The sequence below is a fragment of the Bombus fervidus genome, chromosome 9 (assembly GCF_041682495.2).
Source record: "Bombus fervidus isolate BK054 chromosome 9, iyBomFerv1, whole genome shotgun sequence".
Classification (NCBI taxonomy): domain Eukaryota; kingdom Metazoa; phylum Arthropoda; class Insecta; order Hymenoptera; family Apidae; genus Bombus; species Bombus fervidus.
Window position 1 is genome coordinate 12,121,959 of NC_091525.1, and position 25,268 is coordinate 12,147,226.

A 25,268-nucleotide genomic window follows, 5' to 3' on the forward strand; every position below is an offset into this window, starting at 1 on the left:
CCCTGCTGGTACAAAATGCAGAAATCGAAAAGGAGGGACGAAGAGTACCAGAGTCCGAATGAAACAACCTGTTTGAAACGAAACCACCCCCTCCATTCTCTTTCCAATTTCCCAATTCGGGGCGTGCAAAGACGACAAGGACTACTGCATTAGCCTTCTATATACATGTACAGGTACGCTGAATTGCAAGAGTATCGCGCGAAGCAGCGCATATCTAAATAGACCGTGCCAGGAATCGAGCGCTATCTGTTCGAGAAACCTGTGAATAATTTTCACTGCGAGCGCTCCCAAGGCCTCCGGGGGTTTTTAATCGAGCGTCGGTTATTCCAGACGCCAGACCTTATCCTCCTGCGTTCCGTTCGCGTAGAAAAAAGTAGAAAATACTCGAGAAAATAGACGAAACACAACGTCGCAACCTGTACCGTGGTTATCTACGTCTACGTGTAAGAGAAGCAGGGGTAGCAAGGGGGATGGTTACTGATGCACGCTGAAATTTTAACGAAGCTACGCCGGTAGCCTTTCTGAATTCACCCACGGACCCGTACTTTTTTTCCTTCTCTTCTCGCCTCTTTGAGATCCTCGATGACCTCGCCTCCCATCCACCTTTACGACCGCTGTCATCACCTACGCCAAGTGGATACGCAAGTCGGTCCGAGACCAGCAAAGTTGGACGTGCCTCGAATCCGCGTTTCCAACTCATTTACGAGTGGTAAGAATTTAATGGAGTATTAACACTAGCCCAGGGCAGAAATGGTAAGGTGGACTTTGCCAAATCTTCTGGCATGGCAGGGACTTCTGTAATTCGGGTGACAGGAATGTTCGTGTCGTTTGATTTTGGATGTTAGCGGAGAATTTTTATACGTTTGAAGATCACAGGTGAAAAGTCATATTTTCTGCCTCTTCTTTTCCTTTCTGTCTTAAAAGAGCAATTTCTAAATTCAATTATATCGTTAAGAAATCTCACATGGAAATTATCATCGTTCCAGATGCACAAAGGTCGTTAGAAAAAGGATAAAAAGTCCATGATAATGATAAAAACGAATTGCAGCGAAACCAAATAGCCACAGAGATATCGATCGCACAAGTGACCAAAGCTTCATTTTCTAATCGAAGTTGTATCCGCTTTGTGCCCAACATTCTCATCTGAAACCTTTGGGCGTACATCGCCGTTTGAACGGTAATTGAAGAGCTATCGCGATATTATTAAAAACAGAGAGCGGAGCGTAAAATGATATGAAGCATTAATGGAGAGAGCGGGGTGAGCGGCTGTTCGCGATGGATGTAATAAATTTTAATTAAACGGCCTGCGATAAAAGCGGCGCGATAGGCGGTCGAATCAAAGTAGAGCGATGAAAATCGCCGGTCGATCCATTCGTGAAGCAATCGTAGGGAAACAAAGGAGTCGAACAGAGGGCGGAACTCGAAGAAATTAAGCAAATGGCAAAGAATAACCTGGAAGTAGGAACTACGAAGGGAATGAGGCGTTGGAACGAGTCGTGGGAAAAAAGCATCGAGGAATTTCAGTGAACCATGCCGGTTTATCGAACTACTTAACTGGAACAAAGAGACAAAGCAGCTAACACGAGAGTCGAGCGAGGGTGACGAGAGGGAAAGTTTTTAGGACTGGAATCGAGATTATTGGAACGATATTTCTCGTCGATCTATTCGTTTTGACCTTTACATAAGACGAAAGATTTGCTGAAGGAGCTGTAACCTGTTTCCTTTCAACGACAATCGCGATCTTTCTATAAAAGAGGAATTCCTAGTCTTGTCAATTATCGAGAAAACGTTCCGCTGGCTATGCGAATTAAAATCATTTATATTCCATAGAGACGTTCTTTAAACCAGAGACAAAGAACCAGAAGCCTCGTAAAGACCTTTGAAGACCGCCGAGCTTTTCCGTCCGACTTTTTCATCAAATTTCACGAATTATTTTTAAATCGTCGCGTGGCAAACGGAAGAGTCTACTTAAAATCCATTGTCTTCTACAGAGAACCCATCTCACGCTGGACTAACCGACAGATCTAATTTTTCCATTGAAAATCCTCTCTAAAATGGTGTTTCCTTTCGCATTAAATATCCACCCGATTTCAATCTCTCTGATTTTCCCTCGGTCAGAAGTGAATACGCGTACGATTCAAATAGAATAGAAGCTGTTTGGCAACCTAAACCCAAAGAACCTCCAATTTCGTGGGGTCTTGCTCAGTTGTTCGTTCATGAAACAATTGAATCGTCTTTGTATAGCTACACGTGTGGCTATGTGCGAGCGTGTATAGGTAGCAAAGGGGAATCTTTCGTCGAATTACGAGGATTCGTGGCACGGGTCAGTGGTCGTGCAATTTTCGTGTCTCTCGGGTGTCTACATCGACTTTCTCGAACTCGTGGCAGTCCCACCGAGACTTCCGTCCCTTCCTGCAGCGTTTATGCGTCGACTGGGACGCGAGTACGTTGAATAACACACGCTATGAGTAGAATGGGGTGACTAGGCTCGAGGAAAGACTACCCGAGGCTGTAAGAAAAATAGACGTGCTTCCATAGCGCCAGAGGCTCGCTTATTTGTCCAGGCCAACGAATATTTTGCTATTCTCACGCGTCACTGATGGTTTTGCTACGATAAGGTGGCTGAGAGATAGCGGAGAGTTCGAGTGGTTCTTGCCTGATACTTTGCGTCATTATTGCAAGAAATCTGATTCAACGTTTTTGGAACATTTAAGCGTTCGTACTGTTTGCAGTGTTTGCTGGCATTGGGGCGAGGAATTGGTGGAGGGAAAATACGAATCTTTTTAAGAAAGAAGTAGTTTCTTGAAAAATATAAATTTCTCGAAGAAGGGCTGATATTTCAGGAAAAATTGAATTTCCTAAACAGGAATTGTTCCTTTGAAACGTATAAATTTGTGAAGGAAGGGATGTATATGTTTAAGAGATAAGAATTTTTCAAGGAAGAATTACCTTTACTGAAAAATCTGAATTCCGTTTGAATCTTTTAGGAGATACGAATTTTATAAGGAAAGGATGATTTTGAAGAAAGTAGGAATTCCTGTGGAAATTAATTGAAATTATTATAGTATTGGTAGATTGTGGTGTAAAAGATACGATTTTTTCCATTGCACGTAATTGCATTGTTCTATTAATCGACATGAATTTAAATAATTAAGGGGGCTAAGCAATTAATCGAATGAATCTGCGGGCGGTTGCATGATTTACAACCGCGCCATCGGCTTGTTAACCGACGGATATTTAATCAAGCAAATCTGTGTAATGCATACGGGATTTCCTTTAAGCTCGTTGCATATTGCACGGCATGGCTGTGCAAACAGAAACTCGCTATTCCTTCGATCGTTAATTTCACAGCAACCCAAAATAGTAAATAAAATTTTCAGATGCTACGATAGAAGAAAAAATTCTAGACAAATCAAAGAGTTCACAAAAAAAAGGATTCTTATTAACTTTTATCTGTTACTCGTCGAATGATAAAAAATATCTTTGTATTTTTCATCTTTGTTGAATAGATTTCAAGCATTTTAAACAAAATATCATATCATAAGACAAATTAAACTAAAAATAAAATAATCGAGTTAATAAAGTTGGTTCGAGGATATTTTCACGATACACGTTCGGCTTAGTTTTCGTCATTTAGATCATTTCGTATTGACGAACTACACGATGTGTTTTTATCGAAAATACGGAGAAACTTTACGATATTCTTTTTCGTTACGCGATGCCCGATCATTAGCGTCATTCTGCATAAAATGCACGAAGCGATAAAATCGACGACGAAAGCTAGTTGATTTTTCAAATAATTGTCGAAGTAAATCAGAAAGACTATAAAAGGAAACATCGCTCTGATAATGAAGCAAGATGAAATCGCAAAAATCGATCAGCCGCCGATGAAACGGGAATTAAATTCATTCCATCGTCGATATTACTTCAACTCTTTACACGGCGCGCTACGGTTATGCGACCCATTAAAGCCGGGCAGTGTGCTTAAACTCTTTTCGATCGAAATATTAACGGCTATTGGTGGATAAAAAGCGTGGACGGCTGGATAGAAAATATATAAACGATTCGATAGCAGACTGAATTGGGACAGGGAGGGGTGTACAGTACAGAGAACAACGGAACGCGATCATCGAATCGATAGATAACAATATCTAGTGTTCGAGATTGCATATCGCGTTACAGAGAATCAGTGTATATCGGCTGATTGCCTCCGTGCCCATTTATGACGGCAATTTCGCTATTTTCTCGATACGTCGGGCTTGAAATAGAGTGAACCGATTGGGGATGAGGGTGGAATAAGCGGAGGGGTGGGAAAAGAGCGGACGACGGTCTACGCTGTGGCGCTTCGAAGAATTCATTCACAGTATCCTACGTGCAGACAATGAACATCTACGTTTGTGAATTCCTAGGAAGTGCGAACATTTCAATTATATTTTTGCGCAGATAATTTAGAAAACTTATTGGTCTCGAAATATGTAACCAACGACGGCTTTAAATATAATATCGTACAAAGTAAAAGGTACTCTCTGTTAGAACGCTTGTCGTTAGGATAACGTAACTTGACGTTATACTTTTAAGTCTGCAGAGAGTAAAATTCAGGCTCTCCTTCCATTTCATTTAAAACGCGAGTAATTTCCCGGTGAAGGCAATCCAACGAACACATTCTTTCCACCGCTCGTGAACGAAATTCCCCTATTACCTCCTTCTGTTTTTTCCTTTTTTTTTTTTCTCTACCCTGCATAACGATATTCCAGAAAGTCGCAATGTCGAACGAAAACGTAACTTACTCTGCCGAAAAAAATGCACCCTAAATCACCCGTCCCATTAGCGTGTACAGAAAAAAAAAAAAATGAGATACACCTAATTACTTTTCGCTTTTTCCACAGCATCCGCTCTTCATCCAGATGAAACGCGTTGATTCTCGTTAAAGTAACCCAATAAACGTGAGGCTCCTCTCTCTTTTTGCTCGACTCGAGGAGCGGCCACGGGATAAAATTCTCTCGAGTCCTCCGGCTTAACACGTTGCGAAATATTCGACGCATGTTTCGTAATTCTCGCGTTGCGCAGCCCTCCGGCGAAATAAGGGCGAAAAGTTGCAGTTAAGCGCTAATTGCTTTATCCTTACCTCGACCGTAATGCGGATCGCGCGTCGCCCAAGCGAAACTCTATGGCCAACCACCTCCGGAACCTGCAACTCTCTCTACCGATCGATCGCTTCCTGTCGACGTTCTGCCGCGATACGTGATATTCTTTTGAAATTAGACGAATTGAGAAACGAAACCTGTTCGTTTTATATTTCCAAAGAGATTTTGGCGAGGCTTGCTGTTGTTAATCCTTTCAAGGACCAGGAATGGTAGAACAAATATGTATACTTATACTTTTTTTAGTATTCGATATTTTTAATGTGAAATTTATTGGAACGCCGTATCGTTCATTTTATGTCGTCGTTATTGTAAGAGCTTAAAAATTTGTAGAATAGAAATATATTAAAAGATAAAATGAAAAATGGAAAATAGAATGCATATCGAAAGGTACAATAAAAATGAAATATAAATAGTATATGTGGAAATGTATAAAGAATATTTGTATGTTTCTACATGCACGTGAAACGTACAATAATCTTCATTCATAAAATATAATTTTCACAAATATATAGCGAACATAAATTTTCGGATACAAACTAATACTATTAATTCATAATACGCGTTTCAAACAAAATCAATTATTAACCTATAATAGAAGCTTTTTAAACCAATCTAAAAGAAAGGAAACCTCTGAATTTGTAATCCTTGAATTAGTCCAAATTTGTTCAGACGATAGAAAGTATTTTTTATTTCTTTAGACAATATAGAATCAAGTGCAAGAAAATGTTTACGAAATATTCGCCATCCAACGATCCTTTCCACACATCCTGTGACATTCAGCCACTTTCTGAGTCTGAACGAAGACTACCTGCATCGGTGCTATCATTATCACCGCGTTTGTTACATCTCGCGTTATTCCTTCAACAATGTTCTATGTTAAACGTATACCTCTGTATCGAATATCGTGTCACGTGTTTCACGCGAGTTCTTAAGAAGATTGATCGTTATCTGTGTGAGAGTACACTGAATATACGTGTACGCGATCTCGCACCACGCTCGTGAAGGTGAATGGGGTTTCTGTATATACGTGCGCGCGTTTTCAATGGAGCGTTGTTTGCTCAGACATTGCGTATTTTGAGCACGTTGACTTGATTTCGAGGTAGTAATTGAAATGCTAGCTGATGAAATATATCTTTAATTCAACGCCATTCCCTCCCAACAATAACTTCTACGACGTTTTACATTTTTTACGCTGTTATGCTTCTAAATAAATCTCCGTTAAAAAAGAAAAACGACGTTTTGTTTCTGTTATACGTATTTTCGGCAATATGTACGATTAAAAGATTATTCGCAATCATGCTTGAATCAAAGGAAAATTGTAAGCACACATATATGTTACAGTAAAAGTCGAGAAATTCAAATGAACATATCGTACGCTACAGTACGAAATTACTTCAACAAACTACTATCGAAGAAATATTGCTGATCGGCTAACAAAATCTTCCTCCATATTTTTCAATAGCAACTGTCTTCCTTGTGGATACTTCATTTACGCTCGCGGGGTTTTTCGAACCGTCCACATTCACGAAAGGTTAACTTCCTTCAAAATTCCGCTCTATGCCCGAACTCAAGCCCCGCAAACTATTACTCAAACTATTCCAACTCATATTCAACTTGTCCACCCTCATACGTGTCCCCGTGTTCGAACATGTTTGAGAGTGCATCCGCCCCGCCTCGAGTAACGTCAGCGGGCTTGTGTTTGCACACGCAAACATCAATATTAGCACGTGCATCGTTCGCGCGATTCGCGTTTGTTTGAACCGCCGCGATTCGCCTACGTTTCTCCGTTCTCTTCCGTCGTTGTCTTCGTGTCCACGATTTTCATCACGAAATCATACTCTATCAACGTATACAAGGTGTTTGATGCGACATGGTCAACACAACCGGGAAAAGTAACCGCGTATGAACGATAGGTTCATGAAAATTCATCCGTTTGTACGAACGAAATGTCTGATTAACTGAGCTTAAAGCCGAATTTCCGCTGTATCGCGTTGCAGGAACACGGCGGATGGACGCGGATGAAACGAGGATGAAAGTAGCCGTTCATCCGTCGTGCTCGTCCAAAGTGAAACAGTGCAAATTCAGCTTTGACCGAACTCCTTCGTCTGAATTATCGCCCGGCGTCAACCCACTTATGTGAACGTCTAACAATAAGATGTAAACAGCAGCGGCACGCGTTACGTGACACACTCTCATACTTCGCAGTGAATACAAGTTTGCAACATTGTTATGTATTCAAGGGTAGATGCTTCGAGGAATTCTCTTATACGAGCATGGACTTCCATTAACCGAGCAAAAAGAATCACAGATGGAGAGAAATAGGTGGATACCTATTATGCGAATGACCTGGTTGTATAAACAACTCGTACAAACAGAGTCCTACTGCAATTAGACGACTACAGACACTGTTACAAAACTCGACTATCGCGATTATAGATGTCGATAAAGTTCGAAAGACATCTGGAAATACATGTATTATTTTACATATAAATTGTACAAAATACAAATCATATTGTGTCGCTGTAGAAAACGATTTCTGAGCATTTACAGCTATATCTTGGTCCAGTCGCACGAGACACCCTCTATACGAGATTTAGGTATGTATCCACGGTGTGGTCGAACGAATACACGCGAGAATAGAAGCGCGCAAACGCGGAGAAACACGAGCCAGCCAGCGAGAACGCTTTAACGAACCAGCAACGCCCGAAGCGATCGCGAGAGACACCGTCCTTGTTTCCCGCGTAATGAATACGAAATTGAATAACATCCGGCGTCGAACGTTTACCCTAGCTTTACAAGCTTTCAATGACGCGACGCGGCAGTCGCGAACTCAACTCGTATCGTTTCGTTTCGTTTCGTCGCGCCGCGATGTTTTTGTCAGCAGATCGTTTGATCGACAAACGAAGGAGTTTCATAGACGCGAGGTATACTCGAATTTTTCTTCGTCATGATTACTTGCTGCCAAGGATGTAGATACTATGTTATGTATCGTGATTTTGGATACAATTACCACGTTTCGTCAAAGAGGTAGTTTTCGCTGAATTCGCGAATATATTATGTAAGCTATTAATTTATAACCAATGTAGAGGACTTGCATAGAGGATGTTTGATCGTGAGATTTATTAAACGTTATTGCTTGTTGTTGAAATCGTCGAATATATTTAAAATAATAAATTAGTATAGAGGCTATATTCGCCGAGACGTTCGTACAGTGTACAAGTCGTAAAATAGGATCGCTAATGACTCGTTAATTAGATCGCTGATAATTCGTTGTTAACGAATATTTTAATGGGAACTGGCCAACAATAAGAGTATAACGTAAGATTTCAAAATCCAAGTAGCTATTCGATCGTAACACGCGAAACAACCGATTTGTAACAAGATTCACCGAACGAATTAATAAAATAAAGAAATTAGCGTTACATATGGAAGAGAAAATTTTTAGTTTAAGACTTATAGATAATAATTATCGAGTAATCAATTTCTGCTACAGTCTAGCGACCAGTTTAACTTTTCAAAGGCAAAATCATAGTTGGATTAAACTTGAATTAAATTTGAGTTAAGCTTGGTACATGGATAATTTATTTTATAGCGTCTGGGAGTATCTGGGAATTATCTTGAGGCAATAAAAGTTTCTTTCTATTTGTCTGTGAAATATTTCTGTCTTAAGTCGAGACTTCGGATTTTAGTCGCGTCTCCTCGATCTGTAAACTCTACTTTATTTTCTTGAATAATATTTTACGATTCACGAGGTATACTAAAGAAACAAAGAATGTATTCTAAAGAGAATTCAATTATAATAATGTGCTGGCCAGAATTAGCATCTTATCGACGAGATGCTTTTACCGTGAATAATAATCTTATTGAAATCCTGTCTTTTAAATTAATCGAGCTACCGATATGGAAATTTAATAATACATTAAAGAATCTTTGATTATTATTTGTATTGTTAGTGTTATGGAAATTCCAATATCGAGATATTTGATACATTTATACGTCTCATCTACATATTGCAATGTAACTGATTCGCGTAACATGTTAATTTTAATGACCTGCCTTGCCGTTAAAATGTTCGTGATATATTTCTTATACGACAAATACTCGGTCCAGAATTCTTTTATCTCAAGGAATTTATTCATCAATAATCCATTGAAATAAAGAGAATTAATGCCGGTATCTGTAATATTTAGACTGCGGATTTTTACGCATTCATGGGAAAAATAAAAATACAAAAATGCGCAGAATACGCGTAATATGCAAAAGTATGTAAAATATGCAATGTTTACCACTTATTACGATATTTAATAGGCAAAACAAATTCCTGTATCGATTCTATTCCTCCGTTTGTTTCCTCCACGAAAATATGAATTTGCATAAATATCCGCAGTCTGGTAATACTAATTCCGAAATAATAACAAAATCAGGTTCAGATTCAATGTACGTACAGCCGAGTTCACGAAAATTCGGTGACTCCAAAGTTTTTGGCATTAGCGTATAATTTACATTCTCCGCTACTTTCTAAACTTTATATATCCAATTATTCGCGTATCGTGACAATACAATTATTACGCATCGTAAAACACGAAATCGCATTTAACACCGTACCGATATCGTTTAACGTTTAACTAATATTAATTCGCTTACTTGGCAATCTTCATTTCTCGTTTAATATCTGCCTTAATATCCACGTTTGGATATGGTTATTCCGCGTCACTTTTATTCCCACGTAAACACACGTTGAAAATAGATCGTAGTGGTAACAAGCCGTGGCAGGTGCGGTGGCCGAGGTATTGTTTAGCGTCGTTTAACCGCAACGTTCTCGATCGACGCCAGTATCGATGGAACGGAATAACGCTTGTCCGTCACTTACGACGCGTCGCGATCGACTAAATGTTTCGTATTCGAGGTTACTTCGGTCGAGGGGCAACCCTTGTCTACGATGAATGCGAGCAATTCTGCTACCTGCGGTTTGTTGACGTTACGCGGATGAAATATTTCGTGGGATACGAAACCGTTCGTATCGTATACCTTCATTTGTTGTCCGAAACTTGTGTTACACGAAAGACACGTGCGATGACAGAGTCAAAGGGTGATTCGATTTGGTCAATTTTCTAGAACGAACCTCTAACGATAGTATCGTTGACTTTATAATATTAACGTAACAATGTCCTTTTAACGGTACTATTTTTATCGGTATAGAGGAATCGTTTAAAGAATACGTGGAATCTTCATATCGTTTACGAAATATTTTATCTACTGAGAAACGAGGTAATTTTAGTTGCATAGATGACAGAAACCGCGTGATAAAATATTCGTTATGAATTTTTATCTAATTTATATTTAATGTTTCTAGAAAACTGTGTTTATGTTTCACTTAATTGATTTTTCAAACGCGATAAATCTAATTTTATAGGCGAGAAAAGTTGTTTAATGAAATTTTTGTAATGAATTTCTCATCGAGTTTATACATCGAATTTTTATTACGCGCGCATAAAATTTTATTTATTCCATTTAATTTACCTAAAAATCCTGTTTGATCATTTAAATCTATTTATTCTGTAGAACATTTTGTAATTTTAGTTTCACGGATCGTATAATCAATTTTTTCGTAATAAATTTTTATTGAATTTTTATTACGTTTATTTCTTCTATAACGTATTTAAAAATCCTCTTTGGTTCGATCTATTTGTCTTTTTTAAAAGAACTCGACAGTTTGTTTTACAAATTTTTCATTTTTTTTTTTTCAAATACGACAGTATCGAACGATAATTAAACTGTAAATTAATCCTTCCGACAGAAAAATTAGTTTCTTTTTGAAAAATCGAAAGGCTTGGTATTTCTAAGTACTTGGAGAGGCTTGATAGCTATGCTACAATGTACAATGTACACAGGCGAGTGGAGACAAAGCTGCTCTGGAGAGATTCAAATTCAGGATCCTTCTCTGTCATAGACAAGCGTATTACCTCCCAGTCTCCAGCTATACGGGTAGCTCGCGTTATCGTTAGCCGGGATTTTGCTCGTAAATGACAGCTGCAAAAAGGAGAGTGACCGTGCTTCTTTGTGTCCAACATAGTGGCGATATACCAACGATATTAAACCTATTTCCATTTATATCTTTATCCTTCTTTACGTTCAAATTTCAAATTATTCGCCGAATAATCATGCAAATGAATCGAATAAGAGTAATTTAACCCTGTTGTTCGTATTGTCTCTATAACTGATCACAAACGAATATTACATTTCAAGAAATATTATTCAAACGTAGATTATTTTGAAATATTTCGTTATAGTATCATTACTTGGCAATATCGTTCGGTATAATTAAAATGAAATTTCAATTAAAACGCTTTAATTTCAATCTTCCACGAATTCCAAGTCTCGTTAGAGCCGATAATTATAGTCGCTCGCAACCCTAAGGAACAGGCGTTTTTCACAGAAAAAGTACGTGCGCGGCAAAGCATCACAGGGAATGTTCAATTCAAAATGGCGCTTTGCCAAATAATTCGCGGAAACTTCGAGTCAACGAGAGAAATGCGAGAGAAATAAAGGCGACGATTTTCACGAAACAGAGGCACCCAGTATCCATACAAAGATACGAGAAACACGAGTACGAAAGAAACAGGGAAATTGCAATCGATAAGAAGGAAGAGAGGCGGAGAGATAAAGGATGCTAGCCACACGGTGGCACGCAAGCGAAATACACTTCCGAAATACAGACGGAGGATTATAATCCGAGATTTCCTTCTCCCTTGAACGAATAATCGACGGTTTCCTGGAATTCGAGTCAATGGAGGGAACCGCGAAACATTTTTGATCGAGAAACTATTGGCTGGATTGTTGAAAACATTCGAGGAAAAGATTCAACAACGACAATCTCGGTAGTTTTCTACTAATGGAGTATTAACGCTACATAAATTTCGTAGTCGTTAGTTCATTGTCAGATTTAATTGGTGCAAGCCTAATTTAAATGAAATTAATTGAAATTCAAATTAATTCAAGATTGTGTTTTTTACGTAGTCCGTGGACATTGTACCTCGTTTCATACCTTTTCTTCGTCTATGTAGTTTCACTTCTTTCTTCGTAATAAATTTTTAATGGACCATCGTACGACGTATCGAGACTCGTTACTGCAGCCAGCCAGACGGATCCCCGCCGTTATTTGTCTCCGAACGCGAGTTTTATAAAAAGTCGCAGAATTCGGTATAAAATTCAGTGGAAATTAACGCGCTCGCGGTTGGGGTGATTTCAAAGAAACCGGAGCCCCTTTAGAGACGATGGAATCCGCGATAATTATCGCGGCCAGGGATTTTTTCTCGCGCCTCGATATTATTTTCAACCCCTATCCGCGTGTTTCTCGCTCGAGACGCGTCTGTATCGCGCGCTGTAAAGGATGAAGGGGCCGGAAGCGTCGGCATCGACGTGAGATTAAAAAGTATCAAACAGAAAACAGAAAAAAAAAAAAAAAAGAGAAACGAAACAGGCAGGGAAGCAGAAAAGAATTGCAACTGCAAAGTTACACATTTGCAGCGCAATTAACGAAAGTTTCAATAGTACGATGCAAGAAAACAACGACTCAACTCGGCCGATCGAAGCTTCGTTGCGATACCATCGAACGTTGTCGGGGCTGGAACCCATCAAAATCGAGCAAGAATGCTTTTAGCCGACGGTTTTCCGTCGCTCGACCGCCGAGCCGCTTCCGATGATTCAATTTCCACGCGGAGTATTTGCGAATAAACGTTGATACACGGCAATCGGAATGTTTAATAAACAGCGATGCGGAGTACGGGCCTGCTATCTCGAGGGGTAATCGTCGATTGATTTTTCCCGATTCGTTTTCATTCCCGGCCGTGTCATTGTTTTCACTTATCTTGTCCGTTTTAGTTGCAGCTTTCCTTTGACAATTCGTTGCGATTCGATCGGCGAAAATTATTATTGTGCATTAATAATTATCTACAATTTTATTCCATCATATTAACCCATAACATTTGAATTTCACAAAATTCAGACACCTTCCCCGGTCAGCAATAACATCATCAAATTGCATCTCTATCCGATTCCTATCCAAAATCCTATTACCTAATAATTCATGAACTAATGCTATTAATAAATTGACAAGATATGACGTTACAGGCGTCTCATTGGTAATATCGAAATTTCACGTTTACAGCGGAATATAATCAGATGATACGTAATTTGTAAAATTTACTTGTCAAACTTCGTTCGCTCGATCATCAAACGCGTATCCCTGTTATATAAGAATTATTATTCGGTTTCAACTTGTAGCTTGTTATCCGTAAAATTTCGCTTAACAATTTCAGTCGAATTATATGTATAATTAAACGTGTCTTCTATCCTGGCCAACAATAAATCATCAAATTCAAAGAATTCGCAGCGAAACGTAAAAGGCTCGTTCGTCTACTCATCATCGCCTACAACATATACACACCGTGCTGATAGCACGGCCAGTAACAATGCTCGAATCATAATTGCGAGTGCACATAATAATTGCCGGGACGTTTATGCAAATGCATAACTAATAACGGGTTCGAGGCCGCGACCGTGCATTCATCGAAACGTTATTACGGTTAATGGACGGCCGTGTCGCATGTTTGTGTCGCAAAACAAATCTTGCTGGCCGCTTTGTGCGCCATGTATTCGACTATAGTAATACATTGGGGCGCGAGGGGTTGAAACGGAAGGGTGAAAGGGCGAAGGAAGAGAGAAAGGAGGAGGGTTGGCGCGGAGATCCGCAAGCATCTCGGTGACGATACCGGTTGGCAGACGAAGAGCGCGGCCTGTTCAGCGGCCCACACGACGACATTCAACGGGAATGACAATGCACACTCCGCTGCACTTGCTGCTTAATGTCATCCTCAAGCCGTGCCTAGTACCATTAGTGCACGCGTACATGCACCCCTCCTCAATCCTCATCCTCCTCGCCAATGTACGAGAGAACGCGTCATTGTCGCGGCTTGCGGTCGAACCTGCGCGCGCCAGGGGCTGCTTTCCATTCTTGGGACAATGACGATGCCTGCAACCCTTCAACTGAGACTGGCCACTGGTTCCAACTACGGATGTTAAGGCGTTAGCAATAGCTGGCTTTAAGCCAGGTTTACGATGTAGTTTCCTTCCTATCTTTGAGCGTTTGATTTTCTATATGCATTTTTACGCTAACATTGTATAGTTTCAAGTTGGTTCAAGACTTCTTCGATTAGCTTCTCTGGAGACTTAGAGATAGCTCAAACTCTCGCGAGGTTTCGTCTGTATAACGCGAAACCTGTCTATGCGGCCTAATCCGAAGCAGTCAGCCAATCCTAAATTGACCGTGACCGTTTCTCCCACTCGATGCGTGATGGATAATTCAGTTTGAATTCAGACTCCTTTGCGAATGTTTCAAGTTTTCTCCTTACGCTTGGTATTCGTCCTGACAATTCTGTACAATATATAAAACTCGTGAAGGTAGAAGGAGAAGTAGTGGATATTACAATTTTAGGGTGTTGAATCGTTGGTTTGAATTCAGAAGGAAGATATCAAGGTGTTGGTACGGAAGGAAAGAGGATAATGGTTCGGGTAATTACACGATCGGTAGGTGGTACCTGGAGTAAAGTAATTATGGGGTGCAGACGATGTTGGGCTTTTGAGACTTGATAATTGACGATAAGAACCTGCTTCGGGGAAAAGCTTCTTGATAGCTGTGGTACTGGTAGTGAGTCGGGGGCTTGGTTAAGTCTCTGATTAATGTTATTTGGTTTGTAATTCGAGATCTGTTATTGAGAAATTAAGGGTCTTGATGAAAGAAGGGTAGTCTGTAATGTGGATTTGGAGGGTAAATGCGGTTAAGAGATGGTGATTAGGATCTGTGAAAAATTATTAACGATACGTCTTAGAAAATTCAAGGTAACTGACTTTAATCGTTTTATAAGATCTAGGAAACAGGATACTGTCATGCGATTAAAAATTTATCAAAGCATTTATAAATGTGACTCGGACCGAGTTGGATTCGATACCATCGAATGGAAAATTAAATCTCTCATCGGTCGAACATCCTGTGATCGACAGCGAGGAGAGAAGATTTTTCTTCTGTAGCTTTGAGTACGTCCATAAGTGTTAGGATTAAAATTACGGTCTTTGATCATCTTTGAACCATATTATTAACATTAGAATTACCAAGGATTAAAGTATGAAACTTGTGCCGGATTTAAATGGAAATTATATGGAAAATTACGAATTGATCATTTTCACTATTCTGGTAGTTAATAAAATTATTCTAGTATTAAAATTAGAGCACACTTTAATTCAAGTTAATTAATTAATTAATCGAGTTCCAGAAAAATAATCGGTTCTAAAGCTGTACATCTGTTAATGATTGGCCTCGAAACTGTTGCGTTTAATGGAGCTCAATTTGAAAAAATAGGAAGGAGAAAATCGAAACTCGAAACTTTCCAACGAAGTTAGAACTCGCGTCGGAAACATCAAATACAAACGAATCGCATCCGGAAGCTTTCAGTTTGTCGTCATTCGATTCAAAAGCGCCGAATTCGGAAGATTTCGAGCTGAAAGCTTTCTACTTGTTGCCAACCACTCTGCAATCCTTAAATTCGCACGAACTCACTTGGAAAACTTTCCAGCTCTAACTACTTAATTCGAAACATGAGAATTCGATGAAACTCGAAAATTGCTCAATTTTCTGCTTCAATCTTATTTTAGCTTGTTTCAACGTGTTGCGTTTTATTAAACTATACATTTTGATTACAAGAAAATTTCCTTTTGTGTGTGTGTGTTTTTTTATTCAAAGCTTCGACGTGGCTGTTGCAATTGCAGATAGACATCGCGATTTAATTCACCGGAGACAATTACCAGGGTCGCGTCGTTGCAACAACGAGTGTTTCTCGCCGTGGAGCCCTGATAACGCTTATGATGCATCGTGGCAGCGATAAGGCGGTTGTTCTTAAAAATGTTACGTCGCAACCACTGCCGTTGCGCGTTGTCTCGAAACGAAAAGAAAAAAAGAGGAAAAAATGAGAGAAATTTTCATGAGAAGACTGACGGAAGATACCATCAGAATTTCCAAACTCGAACTCTGATATTAAATAAATTATCCAGAGAGCTGACTTATTAAATACAACTTCTGATAATCGTCTCAAATGGAGATTAAACTTTCTTTCTTACAATTACAAATTATCAATACAATTACTTAGAAAAACAGCATACCAATGTAAAAAATACGGTATGCAATATAATATGAAATTAACAATTTTAATTTGCAATCCTTGAGTTCGAACGAGTGAAATTTTGAAAATTTTTCAATTCTAATTTTCAATTCGACACGTGAGAAATTGGTAGGATTCGAAAAATCAAAACATTGTAAAATAGGTTCAATTCCATGGACAAGTGAACATTGCCACTTGAAAAGTACGTAGATACGTGTTGTACGATGCGATACCATTAACTACACAGCGAATACACAAAAGGAGCTCGATCAGGCTGATAATTGAAATGCCACACGATAGAAAATTCCACTAGATCTCAACAACACAATCCATCAGAACGTAGAGTCGTACAAATATGCATTCGCCTGTCTAGTTAGCAGTAATGGTGAAAACATCGGCGTTCCATGAATAGTTTATTATATAACCTCTGGTCATTGAATTAGGGCCACTGAAAATTTTCGTCAATCTTCCCATCCTCGTTTTCCGTCTAATAACGATAATTTCGATACCCAAAAACGATTCGCCATTTAGCGTCGCAATTAGAAAAGAAAATTTTTGTATCTGGTTTTTGGTTCTTCTTCAATGACCAAATAGTATATGTAATTGCAAATCGAGATGATATCATCATCGTGTTTCGACAAACCATTGAATCGTCAAGGATTCGGTTAAGCAGTTTGTTCCCGGGCTTCGGAATTTCTCTAATTCGCGTTGAATATGCGATTGACGGCCTAACGCCCATTCAAGTTAAACTTAGTTTCCATGCAATCCAAGCTTAACCATTTACGAAATAATTCGTACGTAACCGGGAACCGGAAGCAGACCGAACCTCGACCTAACTTAAATGAAACCGTGGAGCCATCGCAGACATCGCCTACCTTTAACTTACCCCTAACTTCCATCTAATTTGAGGCTAAGTAACGTGTACTTGGGTGTTGAAAATTGTTAAGAATCTACCGAAACACAGGTTCGAATATTTACTTCGTTTCACAAGATATATCAACAATAATTCGTTGTTGCCTTAATTCTGAGCCCGGAACAGGATATCGAAACATCGTACGTACTATATATTCGATAATACGAATTATCATAGTCTTTGCTTCGTTTCAACGAGACCTACTAGAATCCTCCTCTATCAAACACTCGAGAATCTCCGATCAAAACCACTTTCTACAATATACAAATTATTCGCATTTTCATCTCTCAATAATTGAACCAAACCTTCTGAAACCATTCCAAATTTTCCATGCTGCGCACATTCCACCTACCCAAAAACGTTAGTTTCAGTCTCACATACAAAGCATCCATCCATCGTTCCCTCTGCTCTCGGCTCAATGCCACACCCCATTCTCATCATCTCCGTATCCACGTTCATTCTTACAGAAAATCATCAGCCACCCTGAAACCCTAAACATTCTCAGGATCCGGCTGCATTTGAACGAAGAAGAACCGTACGATTTCCTAAATCCACTGCCTCGGAACTCACACCCTCACCGACACTGCGAACAGAGAAACAGCGTGGCTGGTAGGACGAGATAGAGACAACCAGAGCGGAGATATCCCGGGCACGAGCGCCCGACAGAAATACAATAATCATACAAGCCGGTACATGGCCCGCATAATGGGTTCGTCGAGAGGCCAAAGGAATACGAGTATCGGAGGCGGGCGAAGAGAGACAGGGAGCAGGAGCGCAATCTCGTCGGGCGGTCGCGCATAAATTCCACTCGGATCGACCGTTTGAAGGGCCGGCCAACGGGTCGCATTCGCCCCCGGTCTCGTGGTCTCTTCTTAATATCTAAAGAGCTGGCGCCACCCTCGAGGATACTCCATCGAGGCTGGCGTAATTCGTCTCGGTCTTCTTTCGTCGCTCGTCCCACCAATAGATCAGTGAACCTTTTTCTTAATTTCGCCGCTTCGGAGCTTAAAATCTGCTTTCCTTTCGGATTTTTACGGCGTGCCACGATTTTCGTCTCTCTTACACAAGGGGGTGTAATTGTGGCTAGTACTTTCGGAAGGAGAATGATTTCTCGAGGAGAACGGAGGGAAGATGGTAGTGAAATTTCGGGATATTTTAAAGTGAAATTAAGGGGTTACTTTGATCTCTGGGAAAGTGGTTTGTTGGAAATCGAATGAAATGCCGGACGATGTTTATAAGAGTAGAAATGGTATTGTATAATTACATCTAGCTAAGTAGGTTATCAGATTTGTAATTAGAAACGAGATAAACTTTTCGCGAACTGTAGAAGAGAAACAGTGGTAGAATTGTGAGAGATTTTTTAAAGAAATTATTTAAAGCTGTGACTTTGATCCTTGATAAGGTAATTTATCTTGAATCGAGCTAAGTGTTGAGATATTTACAGAAGTGAAAATTACGTTATGTAACCAAATTTAAACTGGTAACAATTATATACTTGTTATATGATTGTGGTTAGATTTAACGTCGTATAGCTGTATTTATATTTAAATTTAGAGACAGACTCGAGACATAGTGATGTCTGATAAGGGTTTAGATCGAATAATTTGCTCACGGTTGTCGCTCGTTTTATCTTACGTGTCGGTAATATTATTAACTTCGTTCGATAGAAATCACGGCGCATTTATGACGACGAATTAACGGGAACAAGAGGGGGCGAGGCTGTTGGTACAATCAATAAGTTGAGCTTGTTATATGAAACCGATTGATATACACAGAACGAGCAAGGCGTACGGAATATAAATGTTTCCGCACCTGCTGGGAATAAAACCGCCCTGTTCAAATCAGTAACCCTGAACCACGAAGAATCGCCTATCTGAAAAACTCAATTTCAACCTGTGTCGATGTTTAATGACTTCCGTTACAAATTTTTAATCTTCAATTTTTTCTCGTGTTATTTAAGCATTCCTCTGACTTGAACAGATGCAATATATATTATACGTACAAAGGCATATTTAACTTTAATCGTATGAAAAATAGTATCGAGAGATAGTGTTCATCGCTCGAAGTACAAGTTGAAATAAAATAATATTCTAAAACTATATTGTAATATTTGGTCCAAATCTTCGTAAGCCAACGATATTAATTGAGGATTAAAAATTGCTCTCTGATATTCTGGAAATTCTTCGAGAGGTATCGAAACCGCAAGTCGCATCGTAGTGACAAAAGCGGGTCGATAAAAAGGGCGCAACTAATTCAACACAGAAATTCAAGAGCGAAAAGGGTAGCAAAACGCATAAAGAACGGCAGGTACCAGGAAAATTGAACGGACCACCGCTTCTGGAATTTTCATCGAATTCTCCTCGTGTAACGAATATCGAATCACTGAATCGTTCATCGATTGATCGACGACCAAGATGGGGGTAGTTGGGATTGGGGATGCGACCAGCTGGAAATCCGGTCGGCTAAGGGTGCTTTTAAAAATTCAGTCAGTCCGTTCGAGGGACGTTTCAACAGAAAAAAAAGTGTCGCTGTTTCTCGCCGAGGATGAAACGTTGAAATTTACCTATCTCTCCCCCTTGATGTCTCTCTTCAAGGCGAACATTCCAAGGAATAAGTGTTAACCGTTTACCCTCACACCGGATCGTTTGCCATCGATAATTTCAATTTTTCATTCTTTCCATATTTCGGTTCCAATTCTGCTTTGCTTAAAATGATCAAGGTAACACGTAGCGATAGCAACTACTGGACGATATTCTAAATACTTGGAAGAGTATCCAAGAATTACGGAGGACTTTTAAGAACGCAAAAACTTAAAAAATATGGACGGAGAGTTAAAAGCCAGATCCACGATCTTTATCGCTAGAATCTTTTCTGCTGTGGTAGGTATTTCTTGCGGTGTCTTTGAGAATGAGTTAACTCAATCTATAGCGAACCCTAATTTCGCGAAGCTGTCGTTGTTATTGCTGCACGAGGTTGCATCTATTACCCCCGTGGATAACGTGATACATCGCGTCTGGCTTTAATGTCTTCTGGCTGCCAGTGAAGCGATGAAATTCGCGAATATCGAGGCGCTCGATGGGTTGTGTAACATGTTCAACGTATTGCTGGTTGAATAGTCGGGAAATTCAAAATGGCGGTTGTGGGCAGGTGCTCGATGTTCTATGCGAGATTGTATTTTACCAGATTAATTCTTATCAAAGAGGTAATTGTGAATGGCCTAAAAAAGTATTGTCTCGTCATTGTATTTGCTACAATAGTCACATGCTAATTAATTGGATTTAAATATATTAAATGTTGTAGTATTGGGTGGTAGTTTCATACAACTGCAAAAATTTGAAAATTAAATTTCGTCATCGTGTTATATACGAATTTCGAATGAAAAAATCTTTCGCAGCCTCTTTTTTAGTCAGATTGATAATTCGCTTTGTATCCTACGAAAATTGACGATTAAATAAAATAAATGGCTTCTCTCCTTTCAAAGAATATTAACGAGACAATTAATTTTCTAGAATATCTTTCTCGATATCTTTCTAAAGAGATTTAATAAATTATAATTCCTATTATCAAGTGCTTTTATTAAACGATTATTAAATATAACGTTGCACCAACACTCAGAAGTTATACGCTATCCTCTTCGAGATCTGCAGATCGTACATTAGCGCCATCGTCGATCGCGATCGCGACAAAGCTTGCTCTTTATTTTTTCGCCGTTCCTCTCACGTTATGTACGTTTAGAATTACGTAGATGTCACATGCAATTTACCGACGCGTCTGTTTAGCGACGGACATCGTGACAAACAAGTAATTAACAATATCAGCCAGTTGTGAGCGGGAGTAAAGAGCAATTTGATCGTTAAATTCGATTTAAAGGGCTGTCCAAGCTGACACGATCCTCGCAACCGCGCTTTTGCACGCGTTTCCCTTATTTTTTTTCTCTTGTCCCCATTGAACGTTTTCAACAATTTCTCTCGTCATCGTTCCCAACGTTCGTAATGGAGAGATAAATAAAATATACGCCAGTCGATGGAAATCATCGATCGCTACAATGACAAATGCCTTTCCTCCTTCGAACAATTGGACACGCGACGAGTCAAACGCGGAATTATACGTTGACAATGTTTCGAAACTTTTCAAAAATTTCATGATTATAACCGATGATTGATGTGACGATAATTGAGAAATAGCACGAGCGTAGTCTTCGATTCGCGATACGTGCGACGAGCTTCATGGAAATTACAACGATCGACCGTTAATTTTTTGTCAATTTCCCAATTTCATTGCACAGGTATACGACTAATGTTCCATCCTTATCGATTTAAACATAATGGATGTTGAAACCAATTAAAATTATAATTATCGATTTAAACTTAACTAACACCAATAATAGAACTACAATTTCCAAGTTATACAATTTACTCCATCCACCACATTGTCTATATTTTCCAGAGTGCTCCTCTATTCGTTCGATTAACGAGAAATTCATTTTCCTCGTTGTATATCGCGTAGCCGGTGGGTACTTTTCGATAAAGATTTCTCGTACGATTAAAACGTGTTTGTCGAATTGGACGTTAAAACGTTCCGTTGTGCGAAAGCGAATAGCTGAGACGTCGCAGTAAGCATCCTTTGTTAGCATTCCACAAGGGGATAAAAGTGAATTGAAATGTCGAAGAAAGCGAGTGGCAAGAACGTAATTGAACGTTTATCGGCCACAATAACTCGGTTTAAAGGGGCCATACCCTGTTTATTCGACGTTGAACCGCGAGCTAAAATTCATATCGAACTCTTACATTGTTAGTTCATCGTGAAACGATTTTCGATAATAGACTCGATATAAAAACCAGGAAAATTACGATATATCAGTTACATTTTTTCACTTCTTTTTTTCAAAACAAAATAACTTTCTATACGTACAATCTAAACTCTGCCAATGGCGTGGTAAACTACGAAGGTTTCACGGATCACTAAAATTATTCGATGCTGGTTCGACAAGCGGCGAATAAACTATCGCGAATAAACATCAACGAATATGTAAACAGACAAATGAAGAGTGTCAAGCTGAAAAATGTAAACAAACGAGGATAGAAAGAAACTCGAACGTAAACAGACAAACTGAAATTGTTATCGAATAACACCATTACATAAACAGGCGGGTGGGGAAACTGGGAAATTTTTCACGCATAAAAATTAATCGAAACATTTTTTTAATCGCCAAACGGAATCGCTTGTACGAGCTACTTCGGATGATTGTATAAGTGGTGACAGAAAATCTCTTTTTTAATTTGCAGTCTTGAATCACATGAGAACAACTAACGACTACTTGCCATTAGTAAACTTTGAATAATTGTATATTCTTGTAAAAAGAAATATTTATAGAAAGATGTCGCGTGTATCTGAAATCAGCCAACCCCCAAAGGGATCATCGAATTATTCGAAATTAATGTCAGCGGGCGTGAAAAACGCGAGAGAGCGAAACAAACGAAAGAGAAGGAAAGCGGGACAAAGAGTAGATAGGGATGAGGGAAACCGCACTCAAAGAGTAACATCTCCCACGAGATCGACGTTCCGCGGCGCTTTTCCACGTTGGATTACGAATAACGGCGTTGTTTCAATTTACCCGCGACCACCAACGCCGTCACGCCTTTCGTTCGAATGTCAAAGTTACTGGGAATCTCGCTGCTGCCTTTCGGATCGGTTCACGACAAAGCTACGCTGGTGTTTAAACGATCACCGAAATCGTACTTTGAAGGCTGTTTCGCTTTTGTCCTTGTACGATGCTAAACCAGCGAATCGGTTCGATGGTCCCTTTCTTGGTTTTTGCTACGGTTGCTGAAGGATGAATCTGTGCTTTGAGTAACTTCGTTTGTTACTGGCCTCGTTACGCGAAAGTTCTTTTTATTAAGAGAAGGTATCACGCTCAGTGTCACTCGAGATTCTGAATAATTTGTATGATAAAATTTATCTACGCTTTTTATTTACGGGGCTTTTAGTTAAATCTTCGAATATAAATCGCGTGCTGATGTACAGCGAGGGATTCGTAACGAGTTGAAACGAGGACATGCGTCATATCTGTTCAATTTTTGACTTTTCTATGTCAACCATTTCAGTTTCTGCAATTCCATTACCTTCTAGTATAATATCGTGTGCATTACACGCATTCGCATTACGTGGTAACATATAAAGCATTTGTTACCTACGATTGAAACAAATATGCTTTTGCTTTCTACCAGAGTCAGTTTATTAATCCATATACCACGTCGTTGGGATCGACACACTTTTGCCATCACAATACAATATTTTCCTATCCCTGAAAAATATCGTTGTCCTGGATTTTACAAGATTTTCGTACATCGTCCTTCGTTTTAGAAAAGTATAGAGAACAACGATGGATAGTGCATTTCGTTATTAACGTTCTTTCATTCATAATATTTACTTTGATCGAAATTAATAACTGCTATCAACGTTAGACGGAATTCCAACATAAGAATTCCATGAATTACGTTCATTCGTTCGGTAGCAACGACGAAAAAGTTGACAACGAACCCGGAATTAACTTCTTTAAGCCAAGCCCTGCTGCTTTCTTCGCGGCGACTGTCTCATTTAAGTCGCGAAACTTCATAATGAATCTAAACTCGCCGCTCTTAACCTCTCGACTGCGGCAAAGTGAATTATTCTTCTTTTTTTTTTTTTTCGAATGACGATTTAGTCTCATTTAGTCGACGAGAAAGCACGCTATCGCCAGAAGTTTCCTGTGCACGCCCCAAACGCGGTTTCCGACGAAAGAATTTCAAGCTTTTGCACGCTATTACGGAACCTCGATCCAATCTTAAAGCGCTTCTAAGACATCTTCGACTTGGCGTAAAAACACAAAGATCGTTGCAAAGACAGCGAAGCTTGACAGGAATTTAGACATTATTTCAGCTTTTCTGCCAGAAACATATAAACTCAGATATTATGAAATATACTTGATGAAAGACTCTTATACAATCTGCTTTAAAATGAAAATTTTTAATCAAAGAGCGAAAGTTATTCCAATCTGAACTTTCTTTTATATAATCGTATAAGTTTGCCGATTCTAGTTTTGAGTTTTAGCTTGCATATGTTTCTCAACTACTTTGAATAAAGTAAAATGTAATTGTTTCGAGAATATCATCGAACCAATTAAAAGGATAATAAACTTTTGTAAACAAGATTACATATTATTAAAAACAAATATCAAGTTCTTTATCATGGTAAAATGATTAAAACAACATTTTTGCGGAAGAATTTGTTATATTAACAAAAATTCCGAATGCAATAAAGCAAAGAAAATCACGCTGTTCTCAACTAAACCTCAAAAGTTTAACTTCGAACTCTGTTGAGAACAATAGAACACTTCACGAGAGGTTTGAGAGGGTGCAGAGACTAGCAACGCGTATGCGTGCATCGCGGAAACGAGAAAGGGCCACTCAACCTGCCGCTAACAACTTTAAAAGTTCCGACTAAACGAGAAATTGCATTAAATTGCGTTTCAACCGAACCCTTTCCACCGTAGCCCGTCCTCCATTCTATACGCGACGCTAATGCTCCTCGCGGTTGTGGTAATCCTTCTGCGAATCACCCGCCATGTTGTGTTACATTCTCCCCAATTTTTGGTCGTCCAACGATTCGTAATCTCGAATTTGCGATGATAAATCGGATTAGAACCGAGGATTTCAGGACGCAGAATTCAGTGTGACGTGTTATCTCGCGTCATTTTGAAAAAAAAAAATTATTGATAATTGTGGATCTTAATTGCCGAAATAAAAGTAAGGGAACACTTAGAATTCATATTAGAATAGTTTTAGATTTATTTAATGAACGATTTCCAGGATCTTCACTCGCGTCTCAACACTTTCTTTGTCTCACCATCTTCCATATCAGACTGCCAACGGAACAGCTGCATTCATCTGTTTTTCGAGACGCCGCGCACACACGTACTTCCATATATTCGTATTCACATAGGTGTAATACTACTACGTGGCC

The 25,268-nt window shown here is 39.3% G+C and overlaps 1 protein-coding gene across 7 annotated transcripts in view; it reads right to left on the reverse strand.

The window, feature by feature from the left end:
* Positions 1-25,268, reverse strand: part of LOC139990929 (peripherin-2-like) — a 347,906-nt gene that overhangs the window by 71,476 nt on the left and 251,162 nt on the right. For 2 of the 7 annotated variants that reach the window (XR_011800693.1, XM_072010590.1), the window contains exon 1: positions 9,789-10,048. The exons of 2 other annotated variants lie outside the window; for them this stretch is intronic. Coding sequence is in view for 4 of the 5 variants with exons in the window: in XM_072010590.1 (XP_071866691.1) it covers positions 9,789-9,802 (14 nt within the window). In the remaining variant the exon portion in view is untranslated. Of the gene's footprint in view, positions 1-9,788; positions 10,053-25,268 lie in introns of those variants that run through there. 3 more of the 7 variants (XM_072010589.1, XM_072010585.1, XM_072010588.1) reach the window with 2 other exon arrangements.